This window comes from Scedosporium apiospermum, assembly GCF_000732125.1.
Source record: "Scedosporium apiospermum strain IHEM 14462 chromosome Unknown SEQ_SAPIO_0132, whole genome shotgun sequence".
Taxonomy (NCBI): domain Eukaryota; kingdom Fungi; phylum Ascomycota; class Sordariomycetes; order Microascales; family Microascaceae; genus Scedosporium; species Scedosporium apiospermum.
In genome coordinates this window covers 269,907-286,032 of record NW_015971833.1, presented here as the reverse complement: position 1 = coordinate 286,032, position 16,126 = coordinate 269,907, and the positions used below count along the sequence as shown (strand labels likewise).

Sequence of the window (16,126 nt, the reverse complement as noted above, 5' to 3'; positions counted from 1 at the left end):
GAGTAATGAAAGAGGGAGTAATCGACGTACTTTGTCCCAGACTTGTCTGGCACCGGGAGACTTCAGGATGTAATGTCGGCGAACGTGCTGGGCAGTTTGTTCTCTCATTGTTGCTTTTGTGCCCAACCACAGCTACTTTTAGGACCAGGGAATTACGTCTTATCACTAATTTTGCCATATTCCTCGGGTGAGAGGAAAAAAAAAAAATAAACACATGATGGGCTAACAAAAATTCCAAGCTTGCTGCCATCCTGCACAGGGCGTGATACTTTGCTTTTGGGGGAAGATTTTCTAGCTCTGCAGTTGACCGACGATCCTTTTCGTGGTGGGTATTCTTTGGGTATTCATTGGGTTAGGATTGCCAACAAGAGCCTAGTGGCGTTACATGCGGTGGACCATGGTAGTGCCCTGGTATTCGTACCCCACGAAACCTGAGCCGCCAGACCAGCTCTTCCTGGTCGATCCTTTCGGACGTTGTGCACCTGGACCAGCCACATTCCATATCAGGATCAAACCTCCGCTTGACAGGGGGAGTGGTAAACTTCCCTGACCGACATCTGGAAGTCTGCTCTTATTACCACCGTACTTCGTAAACCCAAGTGGGACGAGGTAATCCCGGGATCCTCCCCCGACAAGCTCCGGGTCTTTTTTCTTGGTTTTCAGGCCTGGACTCAAGAACTCCCGTGGGGAAGAGGGAGGACGTACCACTAGGTATTGGCACCTTGAAAAATTCCTCAATAACAAAGGAGGCAGCAACACCAGCGGCATTCGTACCTCGTGGTCCTACCCCGCATCTTGATCGTGGAGTTTGGATCTTTTGTTTACTACGTACGATCTCTACTAAACTTATATCAGTGCGTGGCATGCATGTAGTATGTAGTTTAAGTGAGATTTCGGAGAAAATCCCCTTGCGCACTAATTTCCCACTACCGGGTACTCCAATGTTCTAGAAGCATCAGTTCGTGCCGTGCCTCATACCGAATATATAGTAGATTTTGGATGGCAACTCGGTCAAAGGTGTTTGCTGTCCGATGCTCAGTCACTTCCGTGTTGATTGTATATGCCGCATGGGCTCATGTCTTACGATCAACGACTCTTTTATCTGAATTCTAGTCTGATTGATACTGGGAGCTGGGGATAATGCCCTCATCTCCGCAGAATTGCAAGGTCACTTTCTAGAGGTGGGATCGGGATCTATGCTAGCCAGTCCCTAGAAGGAAGGAGAACAAGAGAGGCATTTCTATCCACTTATGACAGGTTCATTCCCAGCCTTGATGTTGCATTTTCCACCATTTGCCAAGCCCTACAAGTGGTACTGATCCTCGTTTCTGCACAAAGGCGAGGGCCAACAAGACAGTCTTGGCCGCAACAAGGACATGCGTGCGGAGGAAATCGGATCAAATCTGATTTCGGTAGTGGTTTGATAGAGCTTCAATAATGTCAGTGTATCCCTGGCAGAAAAACGCCATCCCGTAACTTTACCGTGCGATGGGACATCGTCTCCAACTTTCGGGAGTTGAGGAGGAAGATTGGGGCGGCTCTCCAATTTGTAGGCCGGCAAATACTTCGCACTACGCGTGCGACGTGCTCGAACCATGTCTTAAGGCTTAGCTTTATTACACCCTTGGTAGTCCCACCTTCTGATGACCCTGAAATATAATGTTAAAAAAGCTTCCAATACATTTCCGTTCGATTCTTCCTCTCGCAGGTGCTCGGTCTGAGACGAGATGCTTTCAAGGCTGAATCTCCTCTGGAGGGTTCTTCTGGCTGTTTCAGAGTAAGAACAAGAAGACAGGTAGGAATGTTATTAAGCATATCTCTCGCGCGAATCTTCGGTGCTGGTGTCTCACCAGGCAATAATATCAACGTAACAAAGAACTGGAAGGACGTGAAATGGAAGGATCCGATAGTATTCGAAGAGTCCTAGATACCTGATCTAGGAGCCTCCCAAATATTGCAATATCAAGAGGTGTTCGGCATGTGGGGGAGTACCACCGCCCCCGGGCGTAGATCCCCTCAACGGGGCCTGCAGTAGTCGTCTTAGTAGACCCGTATTATAAGCTGCCTCAGTCATGCCCATGTGCCCCATCCATCATTTCACAAGACATGAGACCTCCACCGGCTGGTGATGTTTACTAGTGCCAAGACAACATTGATGAGACCTTCTCCAATAATGTGGGTTCATCGGCGCGGGGCACAACATCCCCAGCAACGCCTAATATAACGCCCCCGCCCGAGGGATTCGACATTGGTCTTCAACTAGGACGGCATCGGAGTTACCCTGTCCGTCGTGTCCGAATCTTAATATTGCCATTAGCTGGGCGTCCTGCAACAGTGTCACATCGTGCTCACTGTCCCTACACATCTCGGATGATGTCGGGCCCTTAGGTCGAGACTTTCGTAAGCTCGTCTTTGTACAGAATGAAGCTCGGGATATTTCGTGATGCTGTAAAGTCCCAGTCTGTTGTTTTCTGTCAGTCACGTATGTAGATCATCCTACGCCTCAGGCCCCGGCCTCCGCGCTGCTTCTGAGCATGGCACAAACATGCCACCCCTCAGGAATGTCCTCATTAGAGGAGCGAGAGGCCTCCTCAGGAAGCTTATCGCCACAGCAGTACTGTTATCGGACCGGCGGAAGAGCAGGAAACCAGGTGCTTGAGCATTTCTGTGTTCATGGCGCCCAAAAGGGGGGGGAAGGAGGGTGCGAATGTTTGAGGGTAGCACAGATATGGCCGCACTACTGCGGCCGCACATGGCATGGGGCTCCGCATCAAACTTCATTCTCGGACATCCTATCTGTACCGTGGGATACACGTGGGCCTCTAGGGTATTCTTATGTCTTACGTCCCTCCTTGGTGGAGTACTCCGAGGTCTCTAACATCTCTATTGTGAGCTGGTTTTGCTCGGGAGGTTGGGTGAAAAGTTTGGGTAGGATAAAGCAGACACATATGGACACACCCATCTCGCTCTAATAAAATCGTCGGTATCTGTCTTTGTCTGTCCAGTTCCGCCACCGCAATTCGAGTGTGTAAGTGAAAGGTAGAACGGACCGGGAGCGCAAGAGAGTAAGTTTTGACCGAGATATGCTCCATGTTATCGCGCTGTTAACCGGTATTAAATTTGACTCCAATAAAACAAGGTAGGGCACGTGAAATCCCTGTAATATCTACTCTACCGCCTTCCAACTAGGTTCAAGTTCAGCCATCATCAGAGTGAGCTGCTGAGCCTCCCTCATTATGCTCTGATACTTCCTCTCCAGCTCATTCACCTTAATCTGCTCAGCGGTTCCGTATGTCCCGGTCGCACTATCCCAGTATTTCGTCGGGGTAGACCAACTATCGAACTGGATGTTGTTGCCGTTGTCCCTTATCCTCCAAACCGACTGCCACATCATAACATTCTGCGCTTCGGCCAGTAGATTCTTGTGTTTTTGCGACAGGGCCTGCAGCGGCGCCCCGTACTGATCGTAGATGGCTCTTCTGGACTTCGCAAAGTCGAGGAAACTTGCAAGATCACCCTTCTGAGATGCCTTCGCCCACTCGTCACACGTGCGGTTAGTGCCCAGGTGGCACGGTATCGGTTCAGTCCGCGTCTCGCCATGGAGCACGCCCTGACTTGCCAAAGATGTGCCCACGACATCCCCATGCCAGCACGTAGGGCAGATTGTACAGTCGTCCCATCCATACCAGGCCCCATCCGGCCTCCCTGCCATTCCCGGGCATTCGGGAAGACTTGCCACATTTCTTGCAAACTCGTCAAACATGCTAAAACTTCCTTTCTCAAGCGCCTCGAACAACTTATTAACTAGCGCGATATAGCGCCGGTTCCTCCCGACGGCGTACAAGCTGCAGTACTGCCGCGCCTCCGTCTTGGGCGGCTGGTCGATACTCTGGAAGTACCCGCCCATACCCCACGTCTCGATAATGCCGGCATAGCAGGCGCCGCATACGGCAAAGTCGTTGGCATCGCCGCGAAGCGTGTACCATGTCGAATTAGGCACGTCGAAGAGCATGCAGGGCGGTTCATTGGTCAACTTCCGCGCGGCGGTCAAGAATACGGGGAATCCTTCGCTGGTGTACTTTGCGGCGTTGAGGGCGAAAAAGGTTGCATTGTGCCGGGTAAAGTAGCACGTCCATTTGTCACCGAACTGGGGAGGTGGGAGGCTCACCTCCTTAAACTGCGAGCCGAAGGATTGGTGCGCCACCCAGCCCACGTAGCATGATTCGCATATGGTGAAGTTTTCGATCGGGCAGACCGTGGTGAACATGCGTGGCGGGGATTCGGGATATTCCCAGTCTCTCTTGCAGGGTGGGAGTTCTCCGCGGCGGTTCATGGACGAGGCAAAGCCGGGCCAGCCATTAGGGTCGGAGGAGAAGTGCTTTAGGGTGTCGCGGCGACCGTCGTCTCCGAGGGTGCACATTGGGCTACAGGATGAGGGAGGTGCGGTGCTAACCTCGAACTTGACAGTGAACTTGGAAGCCAGTAGATAGTCTTCGTAGCATGCGCCGCAGAAGCGACCATCTGGTATCAACCCGTCGGAAGCAGCGTACCACTGGTGCTGCTTCCCCACTTTGTCTGATTCATATCCCACACACTCCGGGATTAGAGCTCGGGACCTCACGAACGCCCTCAGGGGCTCAATGGTTCCTTCTCTCAAGACCTGGGGCCAGAAGACATCAATAATTCGCGGGAGAGCGAAACGGCATTTAGTTTCGATTCCACGCGGCATCGTAACTTTTTCAAACTCGTGGGCGAGCGGCGAATTTTGCACGTGATCGACATAGCATCTGCCGCACGCAGTGAGCCACTTCTCGGTTCGGTCCTGGTACCAGACCGTCTCGTACATGGTGGCGACTGGACACCATGGCGGAATCTCGCTTGGGGGTCCTTCCAAGGACCTGACGGCGGGAGTTGCAGGAGCATCGCTGGATTGCGATGCTGAAGGCTCGATGGACGGAGTTTCAGTACTCGGGGTGGGCTGCATTGCAGATGGGCCCACAGATGTCCCAACTGGACTGGCATCGGACTTTGTCGCCGAAGGGCGAGCCGACGCGCTCGCTTGACTGTCATACGCCGGATACGTCTGCATTGGTTGTGACGACACTGTCTGATACTCCTGATGCGTCTGCGATGGTTGCGACGGTGCAGTCTGATGCGTCTGATACGTTTGCGTTGGCTGAGACGGTGCTGCCTGATGCGTCTGATACTTTTCCGTTGGTTGAGACGATGCTGTCTGATGTGCCTGATACGCCTGATGCGTCTGCATTGATTGCGGCAGTGCCGCCTGATACGTCTGATATGTCTGCGTTGGTTGAGACGATGCTGTTTGATGTGTCTGATACGCTTGATGCGCCTGGTGCGTCTGCGTTGGTTGTGAAGATGCGGTGTGGGAATGTTTGGACAGTGCCGCCTGGCCAGCGATGGCGAGGCTACCAAGTTTGGAGACTACAGATGACAATAGATCTCCACCCGTCGTGGCAGCCATTTTAGGTGGTGGAGGCGGCTGTGGGACCGCCTGTACGGGAACTGCATGGACTGGGACTGCCTGGACTGGGACTGCCTGCACCGGTTGAGGGATACCTTGAGGCGGCGGTTGTACCTGATTAGGCTGCGGCGTTTCTGGCGTTGAGGGATAGGTATACGCAGTATAAGTAGCAGGCAATGATGGAGACTGTCCGGCATATGGAGAAGAGCTAGGTACAGCTTGCTTGGGTTGGGGAGGAGCCAGTTGCTGCCCTACCTGGTGATATCCTGGCTGTGGATATCCGGGCGTTAAATAAGTAGATGTATAGGACGTTGTTGGATGGGCCGTGTATTGAGTTTCCTGATAGGTTGACACCGGGCCATTCTGCGGTGGCTCATTTACAGCAACGGGTGCGGGGTGAGGGGCATAGTATCCTGGGGCAGGCGGTGGTTGGTAGTTTGGAGCTGGGGCATTCTGATATCCACCAGTGGAGGCATATTGGGCAGGCTGGTATCCTGCGGCCGGTGTGCTCTGGGGGGCTTGGGGGACTTGGTAATACCCAGTACTGGCTCCGGGTTGAGAGGATTGGTATCCCGTGGCTGGCCCATACTGAGGCACTGGGGCTGGGGGCGGGTATTTCTGAGACGTTGCATAAGGAGTGTATGGAGAATATTGAGGCTGTTGCACTGGCACCGAGCCATACTGAGGGGCAGGAGGTGCTGACTGAGTCCCATATTGAGGAGCGGGATATGCTGCCCCAGTGCTGTATTGAGAGCCTGGAGTCCCTCCATACTGCGAAGTCGTGGGCGGCGGAGGATGCGTCTGCGAGTTTCCAGTCCCGTCACGGTCGGAACTTGATTGGGCATACATTTTTACCTTGGGGGGCCAGGATTTCTCAAAGACAAAAACGACACTCATCGGCAGCTTAAACTTTAGAGTTAAAACACCCAAGAAGTGTCACTTGGCAGATCTGGGGTTCGACCCCCCTTTCTACTTGTAAGTTGGACCCCTAACCCCTGATCTCGATCGCGCTTGTACCTTTTGGGATAACGTCGCGAGCTGAGGGCGTGCGGCTGAAGACCGTTAATGCAAGCTACAAATAGTCTGCTCGTCCGTGATAGGCCCCGTGGGATCGGTGTAACCCCTCGCTTCGAAGACTTCCATTTTTGTTCCATCGATAACGCAGGTGACAGCAGTCAATCCACTTCCAAATTTCCAATTAATACATAATAGGCTACTTCGTCGACCAGAGAGACCATAGCTCAAAGGCTAACTCTTTGAGCCACACTCTGCGGAAAAACATCAGATGATAAGGCAGAATCGGAGGGCACGGACAAATATTACTTCCTGCTAAAGAAAAGAGAAGAGGGGAGGCAGAATTGCAAGCGACGCAACGGCCGATTATTCTTATCCTGTCATTGTCCCTTCATATCAATATTCACGCGAATGGTTGCAGCTTGCAACGGATGCTGAGTCGAAGGATGGCTTTGCCGATGCACGCCGACGATGTCGACGGACGGTACTAGTTTCTCGGGTCATTTTAGGTCCCTAAATGACTGCATAGTTGTTCTTTGTATCGACTCGGGAGAGCCCGGACCGAGGCACTCGAATATCGCCTCCTACCATTTACATTACAAGGTAGTATTGAAGACGCGTGCAAACAGAATGGAGAGCACACATGTGAGAAAACAACAACGACATTATTCGCCATGTGGATACACATCGATGATGCCCCTTAGATTATATGAGTCTGCTATCAAATACCTCGCCATCAACGTAGTTTATCATCTTCTTGACCCAGTCCAGCTTGGTTCTGCCCTGCCCAAATGACATGCCCTTTGTAAGGACCTCCCGGTAATTATCGCCAGGATTTACCTTTCCAAGGACCCAGGGCCTCCTTGTTTCCACTCTATCCGGAACTGGGATACTACGGCCAACTACGGCCTCCATACCCTGCCAGGCGAAGGTAACGGCCTCCTTAGCACCCGCCGGGATCCCAGCCTCATCAAGCATGCGGATCTTCACACCGGGAAGGTTCTCACGCATGTAGTCCGTAATATTGGGGTTAAACGCCCCCCCGCCGCACATGAAGACCTCCTCGACCTGCTTGCCCTTGGGGCCATACCGACGCCAATGATCGACAATGGCCTGCGAAGTAATCCGGGTGACCGTGGCGACAACATCGTCAGCAGACATGCCCAGAGCCTCAGCTTCAGAGATAAGCTTGTCTGCGAGTGTGTCGCGGAAGACCTCTCTACCGGTCGTCTTGGGAGGATCCCAGGAGAAGTAAGGGACCGAGGCAATGAACTTGTCGACAAGTTCTTGGTTGACCTTTCCGCGCTTGCCCATGACGCCGTCTTTGTCGTATTCTTGCTCCCCATTCGTGTAGTGACGTACCACCGCATCGATCAGGCAGTTCCCGGGGCCGGTGTCAAAGTCGTAGGCAAACTCCGGCCCCTCCGGGGGGATGAAGCACACATTGGCGATGCCGCCAATATTCTGGCAGGCTCTAAGCTTTGTGGGGTCGTGGAGAAGGAGAGCATCGAAGAAGGCAATGAGGGGGGCGCCCTGCCGACCGGCCGACTGATCGGAGACCCTGAAGTCAGTGACGGTTGTGACTCCCGTCCGGGCGGCAATGATGGTACCCTCGGCCATGGTCAAAGCTGACCTGGGAATTCCCGGAGCGGGCATGCTCTCCAACCAAATGGTCTGACCATGGGAACCGATTACATCGATGGTTTTGACGTCAACCCCATGCTGTTTGCAGAACTTGATGGCGGCGTCTGCAAAGATCTCGCCCAGCAATACGTTGACCTCCGAAAGCTCGGACGCCGATGTCTTGTCATGGTAAATGATGTTGAGCACTCTCTTTTTGAGTTCGAGGTCCATGGGCACTTCGCCGTACTTGAGAAGTTCAAAGTGCATAGGAGCCTCTGGAGCCTCCTGGCGGAAACGGCAAAGCACAATGTCTACTCCGTCCTGTTTCCCCAAGTTTAGAAAAACCATAGCTATAGAATTGAACACGTTTACGGAGTAGAACTTACCATTGATGTACCACTGTTCATGCCTAGTGCCAAAATATCGAGGGGTTTCCCGTGGCCGGTGCCATTGGAGATGGCAGCTCCGTTTAATGTCATGATCAACGTCTGAGTATTGTACAGATGATAATCAAATCAATATCGCGATTAGGGGTCGTTCGGAATTAAGTAGAGTAAGTAGGGTAGAATGAGGGAAGTTAAAGAAAGTTGTATCTATGATTTTTGACAGCACGGTGGAACATATCCCTGGTTCCTCTGCGGATCGGGAATCCAGGCCGTCTTTTGGGCGACCGTCTTATATGCACGAATTCATGACTTCCTCTCGCCCCGCTGGAGTGTTCCAGCCCATTTTAACATGGGTAACCGGTCTCTTGGCATCCGCGTCACACGAGGCACAACCAGTGGCATGGGATAGGCTACCAAGGCAAACCGCTTACTGCTCCGCGTTCCTTTCCGCCGTATCCATTTCCATATGAGGGACGGAAAACCATTGCCTCGGTGTCGACGTTGAGGATAAACGCTTACACGGTTATTCGGTGACTTGCAGAAAGCCTAAGCGGCTACGCGGTTATGCTAGGGTGGCAATACCCACTTCGAATCTCCGAATGGGGACGGGGATCGGCCCATGGCCCAATCACGGCTTAACATGGAACACACCGAACAAACTTCTTTCTCCTGAGGATTACCAAAAAATGCAGCCACCGAACCCCATTGGGAAGTGGAGTACCCCATACCCCAGCTCCATTTCAGAAACATCTTTTCGGCAGCGAGAAAATCCGGGGGTGGGCTCATATCCCGCTCTGGGATTTCATGCATGTCTCTAGAACAAGGCTTGACGACCACAGGCTTGACACGGATGCAAGATCTTCATCGGCTGGTGGTGTGAGCCGGCTATATATTGAGGATTCTTCCACCCTCTCACGCCTCAAAAAGCTCGAGTCTCCGATGTCTCACTTCGTCTCAACTTCATGAAGAGTTGGCTCATCGTCCCTCGTCCGAAGCAATCATCATATTCCTCGTTATACGTTTCTCTCTCACAAATTTCATTGGCTTTAGTCCTTAGAGGAAGTCCCTCGGTTTAACGCCAATCCCCTCCGCGACGGCGGCGCGTAATATGCAATGGGGTATACCACGATCTGGAAGGGCTGGTCGCCCAAACAACTCAATCTTGCGATCCAGATCTTTTCCCTTGTTAGTATCTTCTTCGAAGGTTACGACCAGGGTGTCATGGGGGGTGTCAACGCCGCTCCTTACTATGTCACCGAAGTAGGCATTGGCGACCCTGATGGTACTGTGACCGATACAGTCCATCAAGGAGGTATTGTCTCCGTCTACTATCTTGGATGTATATTCGGATCCTTTGCTGGCGGTTGGGCCGCTGACAGAATCGGTCGTGTCAATGGGTGGGTCTTCTCGCCCTACGTCCTGTCCACCTAGAAATGACCACTTCTTCTAACCCGCCTTACTACCCAGTCTCTTCATCGGAACTCTGTTCGCAATGGTTGGTGGTGCTCTCCAGGCTGCTGCTCAGTCTAGTGACTTCATCATTGTCGCTCGTGTTGTGACCGGTATTGGTACTGGTGCGTTGACAGGTATCACACCTGTTCTAATCTCGGAAACGTCTACAGCGAATCATCGAGGTATGTGCATAGAATTTTTCCCACTCACATCGACTCGGTTTATATCTAGAGCTAACCTCAAATCTTCAGGTGGCTATCTGGGTTACGTCTTCATCGCCAACTACCTCGGTATTTCCGTCGCCTACTGGCTCTCATTCGGCCTTGCCTTCGTTAACAACGGATACTCCGATGTGAGGTGGCGGTTCCTCCTCGCTTTCCAGTGTTTCCCTGCTATCCTCCTCTTCCTTGGCATCAAGATGCTTCCCGATACCCCTCGCTACCTCGCCTCTGTCGGTAGGTACGACGAGGCCCGCGAGGTCCTTGAGCATGTCCGAGGCCGCTACGATGAGGAAGTCGAGCGCGAGTTCCTCGAAATCAAGGCTGTCGCCGAGAATAGTAGCCTCAGTAGCCCTCTCGAGTTCGTCAAGATCCTGATCGGTCGCGGTGGTAAGGCGGGGGAGAACTTGGGCCAGCGTGCCTGGCTCTGCCTTTTCCTTCAGATTATGGCTTCCTGGACCGGAATTACCGCCGTCACTGCATACTCGCCTGTTCTCCTCTCTGCTGCAGGGTATCCCGCGCTTACCCAAAACGGTTTGGCCGGCGGTCTCAACACCGTAGGAATCATTGGAACCATTATCAGTGCTCAGATCGTCGACCGGCTCGGTCGTCGCAAGTGCTTGATGGGCGGATCGCTGGCTCTTTTTGCGGTCAACCTGATTGCTGGTGCCGTTTACGAGGCATCCCGCAGTCAGCCGGAGAAGGCCACACAGTATGCTCCTGCCGCGGTCACCATGCTCTTCCTATTCAACATTTGCTACGCAGCTACATGGGGAACGGTCGCCTTTTTGATTCCTACCGAGATTTGGTCGTCGGAGATGCGTGCCCAGGGAAATGGCTTCGGTATCACCGGGTGGGCCATCGGTGTAGGTATGACAGTGCTGGTTAACCCCATCATGTTTGATGTGCTGGAGAACCGAACGTACTTCCTCTTTGCCGGCCTAAACCTGCTCTGGATTCCTGTCGTGTTTTTGTGTAAGTTAATACCTTTCAACGCTCACCGCGTATAGCAGCACTCTAACCAATTTGGATATTAGTCTATCCCGAAACCGCAAACCGTTCCCTCGAGTCCATCGATGCCCTGTTTAGCGCCAACAGCTTCTTCAACTGGAACATGGAGCACAACTACAGGGAGCACGGTGATGTTTTGGCTGAGCATGCGCATAGCCAGATGGGCGTGGCTCCGAAGGTGTCGTCTAGCGACGACATTTCTAACCAGGGTGCCTTTCCTACGCAGTCCGAAAAGTTGTCAGTCTGAGATTACAATCCACTTCGCAGAAGCTGCAGGGTATGATCGATTGATAGCTGCTAATTAAGCAGCAGTCCTGCGACACGCGCGCTGGAGCCAGTTGATACCACCTCGGGTATCGATGTATGCCAGCCACATACGCAATATAATAACAGTTAATACCCTTCTTCCAATGATCTGAGCGAAGAGTAGCTCGAACCGCTCCATGGAATATATATGTATATACTATATCTGCCTACGACGGTTCCTCGTAGTCTCGTAAACTAGAACACTAGATAATAGGATAAGAACCTCCCGTCATGGCTTCAATCAAGTAATCAAGTACCGCTGGTCGCGGCACTTAACGCATCTTTTGCTGCCGGATCACCCGGCCGTACGCCGGCCAACCCTGACAGCACGTAAACTGCAATTGCTTCGATTAATTCATGCTCATGGTTCGGGGCGAATAGGCTCTCCAATCTATCGAGCCTAACCCTGCTGATATAGAAACTAGCCTCGACGCCAGGGACATCTCGCCTCCCACGTCGGTCCGCGTCGACACAAGAGAGCTCCAGCCATCTGCCGCCTCACCAGCGGCCTCCTTCACAGAGTCAGCTCTCGGAACGGCTTTGATGGATTTTGTCGATACCATCGTTGCAGCGGACCAGGAAGACGATGCAAATAAATCCAACCGTAGTTCAAGGGAAGGACTTGCCAACATAACCTAGACCGAACTTTCTATCCATCAATGTTACCACGAACCAATATGCCACCGCCGAGTACTAATCTCAGCATAATCAATGCACATATCACAACCCTCTTTAAAAACAGCTGTGAGATACGTTCCAACATATGGCCTGCCCTTTATAGAGCAGATTTAGAACCCGCACTGATACATACGACCATAGCTCGCAGAATATTGAGGGTCCCGTCCGCTCCCCTGTACACAAGCTGCGAAGCGCCAGACTAGTAGTTGGGTCGGTGACGACCAGCGAATCCCTGGTGTTGTATGTTTTCTTTTAGCTCCTTTAGTCCTTCTTTTTTGTTCCTTCTTCTTCTGCTCTACATTGTTACCAGACGTATGGGGATAGCTGGAGAAGATTGAGAGTTTAACGAAGCGTGCTAGAGTCTAGGGTTAAGCAAGACTAAGAAAACTCAGGAGGGAGTTGTCAAGGAGTAAAGCTGTCTGTCGTAGGTCGTTGTCAGGGCCGCTTAGACGCGAGAGATTGCATCCATTTATTCATTCATGTTGATCTCGGGCTTCAGATGTCGTCACATTGATCTCCTTTTTATCAAGTCAGCGACAAGAGGAACTATCCAAGGTTCCCCAGGCTAATCCTTCATTCATATAATTTGGGAATACCACCCATCAGAACGCCGGGTCGAGCGGATGTTCTGCGGTGTCCAGTAACACCACCCCGAGGGCTAAGGTTTAGCCTCCACGCAGACGTAGATGAAAAGTGAGAGGGCCTTGCTCCTATGATTAGAACTTGTTGGAGAAGAGCAAGACACACATGGATGGCGGGATTGTTCATGTCAAACTGCATGACCCGTCAGAGCCGGATGAGAGACGGAGAGCCTTCATGTCACACACGACTAGGGACGGCGTGATCCGGGCCGCGACGAGGGTGTAGAAAGAAATGGAATATCAACTGCATCCCACCTTTATATAAAGAGATCGCGATAATACCCAGATTTACTCTCAGTACAGAGTAATGTGAGACATAGCTTACATTCTTTTACTATTATAATACATCCCAAGAGACTCTGACACCTGCCAACCTCTACAACTAGAAGAGAGATAATCTAGCCGGACCTCGCTGGCCAGAGACTTATGGTTTACACAATCTCCCTACTCTTCGCGTAGGGTTCGTTGTCTGAAGGTACGAGGTTTCGTTCACTTCCTTCACGGCTATTGATATTCTTTCCGTCGTTGTCCTCCCTGACCTCGAAGGTGTGCTCCACGTAAATACCCTTGTTACCTCGGATTGCCGAGCTGGTGACTGCTGATGCATGCGTCGCGGTATTGGCATGTCGTTTGAACGACTCCAGGGCGTGGCTATCTTGATGCTGGGCATATCCAGTGCCGGATCGGTTACCAGAACGGCCAGTTAAGCCAAGTAGCTTAGGGAAGATCTTAGACACGAGCGGCTTCAGGGCCGGAACAGATGCGCAGATAATAGCGAGATTGATCTCGATGTTCTGGAACCACCCGTCAGAAAACATACGCACACGCGCGCGCGGGGCACAAATCCAAGATTGGGTGAGCCTCTTGTCAGAAGGAAAGGAAACTCACACTCCATAGGGCGATATCGACTCCGTCAACTATTCGATACATTATGGTCAGCCTGGCACGGCGAAAGACACTTAAACGGGGAGAACCGCTACGGACTAACATACAGGAGGTATCTGGCGACGTTGAAATATCGAGTAGCGAGCGCAGCCGGACGATCGAGGTAATGCAGACGCTAGACGCAGACCATTAGCCAATGCTCTTTAAGAGAAATTAAATCTTGATGGTGGAATAAGGCAATAGCCTAGGCATACAAGGCGCCAAATGCGAAAACAACCATGAGTATGATCTTTTGTCGAAGTGGGATCTGGAGCCTCTTGATGAGAGGCATGGGTATTGCAATGATAATGATGTCGGTGGTGATGTTTAGCGCGGCGTTGGAAAACCAGAAGGCCAGCCTATTCATGCACGAACCCTCTCCTTCTCCCCAAAAGAACTTGACGGGCACACACATGAATACAGAGCCTAAGACGGTCCACATTCCGTACACGACCAAAACAGGTAGCAAGACCCTGCAAATCTTCTTGACCGTGGGCACGTCGAATACTCGCTTGTACTGGAAGACGATGGACAATTTGCACAACACCAACGATAAGTTGTACACCGGGATTGTCGCCCAAAGACACTGGAACGACGTTCTATTATTAGTTCGTTGACTCGATCTCGATGTTTGTCTTCGGCGGCGTGGTCAATACCTGGAAGAACTTGACCTGGAACTCAGGGGCGATATCTGCAAGGTGCAATCCCAAACCGTACTTAATTTCTGCGCGCCAGTTAGATGCCGTCGTCAGCAAGAATACCTTCCAAGCGGGTGTCGTTCGGGGACTTCGTACGAAGCATCTCGACGATTAGAAATCCGATCGAAGCTGCCTGTCAAAATAAGCTATGTTAACCTTGTCGATCGTCATCAAAACTTGCCAATTCTGGACGCTTTAGGGCAGCAACATCCTGGAGGTAAAAGGTTTCACAGTCTTATCTTAACCTCTCCCGGACATACCATTGAGCCAATGATCAGGTAATCCTCAGCGCCGATGATTCGAACGATCATGATTCTCGCGCAAAGCCGTGCTATCACCGTGAGGAAAGCGAGGCCCACGAAAAAGCTGCTCAAGACGAGCACGAGCTGGACTTCCGGGGGGCCGAACATGATGCCTTGAATTTGTCGCCGTGCTCAGTCGGTTGGTTCCGCAGGATGAAGTAATAAGTTCTGGGAGAGGACAGTTCGAGCCCGATTCTCTTCTTCACAGAACAGATTGACGTGTAACGAGCCATGGGCCTATGATATCAAATCGAAAAAGCTTGGAGGACGTGATAGAAACCTACTAAACGGGACATTGTGCGGAAAAGGAATTCAACCCTGCACAAGTAAAACAAGCCACTGGACTGGGTTGCGACAAAAGGTCGCGCTCCATCACGCTCAGTGCTTACCGGAAAAGTAGCCGAAAAAGGAGGTCCCGAAGCTCTGGAACGGAGCCCAATGCAATTCATGCTATGTAAAAGGTTCCTATTAAATTCGTTTTTCAAGGGGTTCTTTCGGACCCGATGTGGTCGATCAACCTCTCAGTTACGACTAAGAAAGTTTCCATGAGGCCCCCTACCGTCGCAAGATGTTCTGGGTCACGGCTGAGGATACCCTGGAGGCTGGGTACGCCAAACCAAGCTGAACGACCGTGTGGGGGGAAATCGGTGGCATCTGCGCTACCCTCCTTGATTTCTTTCCTCCCCTTTTTCATATTCATTCCACGCAACCTGCAGGAACCCCCACTGAAGGGCAATCTTGAGCTTCGAGCACAGCAATGTATAATTCTCATTGCCAGGGCCAACCCCGGCACGACACCCCCTGTGGCAAGCGGCGCGCACGTCAGTGCAAAGATTTTGGCTCAGTCGCTGGGGAACCAACTGGACAGAGGAAGCCAGTCCTACTGATACATAGGATCAATACAAACTAGCCACAGCCAACTTCGTAAGCTCACTCGTATTCATAATGTCACATTACCAATAGCATATTCCTCATTTAGTCCCCACGTTGGGATGTTCGTCTGCGTGGTACTGTCCACCCATCCCGAATCCCGATGCTCGGAGACAATTTACAGGCTCCCGACACGCCAGAGAAATAACTACAAAGTCCTTGCCGAAATGCCATCGTCGATCGGCCAATGATAACGCACGGGGGAAATGGTTTATTTTCCGGGTTTCTGTACTAGTACAAGTACGATACGTGTATGCAAGACCCATGGTCTGGACGTATCGCATAATAATGTCCTCATCCAACCTACAAGTACTAAGTGCATGCGGCTGAACAAAACCCGGGGTTCCAGACAAGGGGAGCCGGCCGAAGGATCAACACAGAGCCGCCACCAACCCACCAGCATGCCTACTCTCATCTAGGTTACACCACCGGGATCCTTCCGATTCTACCGAGGTACA

The 16,126-nt window shown here is 51.8% G+C and overlaps 3 protein-coding genes and 1 pseudogene across 3 annotated transcripts; 1 reads left to right on the top strand and 3 right to left on the bottom strand.

The window, feature by feature from the left end:
• Positions 1-3,166: 3,166 nt before the first annotated feature.
• SAPIO_CDS8835 lies at positions 3,167-6,334 on the bottom strand (annotated as a pseudogene; the record flags this gene model as incomplete).
• Positions 6,335-7,204: 870 nt separating this feature from the next.
• SAPIO_CDS8834 (Upf0075 domain protein) lies at positions 7,205-8,601 on the bottom strand (the record flags this gene model as incomplete). The annotated part of the gene is made up of 2 exons (XM_016790379.1): positions 7,205-8,443; positions 8,509-8,601. The coding sequence occupies 2 exons, from the start codon at positions 8,599-8,601 to the stop codon at positions 7,205-7,207; spliced, it is 1,332 nt and encodes a 443-aa protein (XP_016639682.1).
• A 1,020-nt stretch (positions 8,602-9,621) lies between these two features.
• SAPIO_CDS8833 (uncharacterized protein) lies at positions 9,622-12,134 on the top strand (the record flags this gene model as incomplete). The annotated part of the gene is made up of 5 exons (XM_016790378.1): positions 9,622-9,905; positions 9,976-10,142; positions 10,212-11,153; positions 11,216-11,426; positions 11,921-12,134. 5 exons carry the CDS (start codon positions 9,622-9,624, stop codon positions 12,132-12,134), a joined length of 1,818 nt encoding a protein of 605 aa, XP_016639681.1.
• A 1,111-nt stretch (positions 12,135-13,245) lies between these two features.
• On the bottom strand, positions 13,246-14,846 carry SAPIO_CDS8832 (uncharacterized protein; the record flags this gene model as incomplete). The annotated part of the gene is made up of 7 exons (XM_016790377.1): positions 13,246-13,608; positions 13,703-13,731; positions 13,807-13,874; positions 13,954-14,324; positions 14,395-14,462; positions 14,533-14,569; positions 14,697-14,846. 7 exons carry the CDS (start codon positions 14,844-14,846, stop codon positions 13,246-13,248), a joined length of 1,086 nt encoding a protein of 361 aa, XP_016639680.1.
• Positions 14,847-16,126: the final 1,280 nt, after the last annotated feature.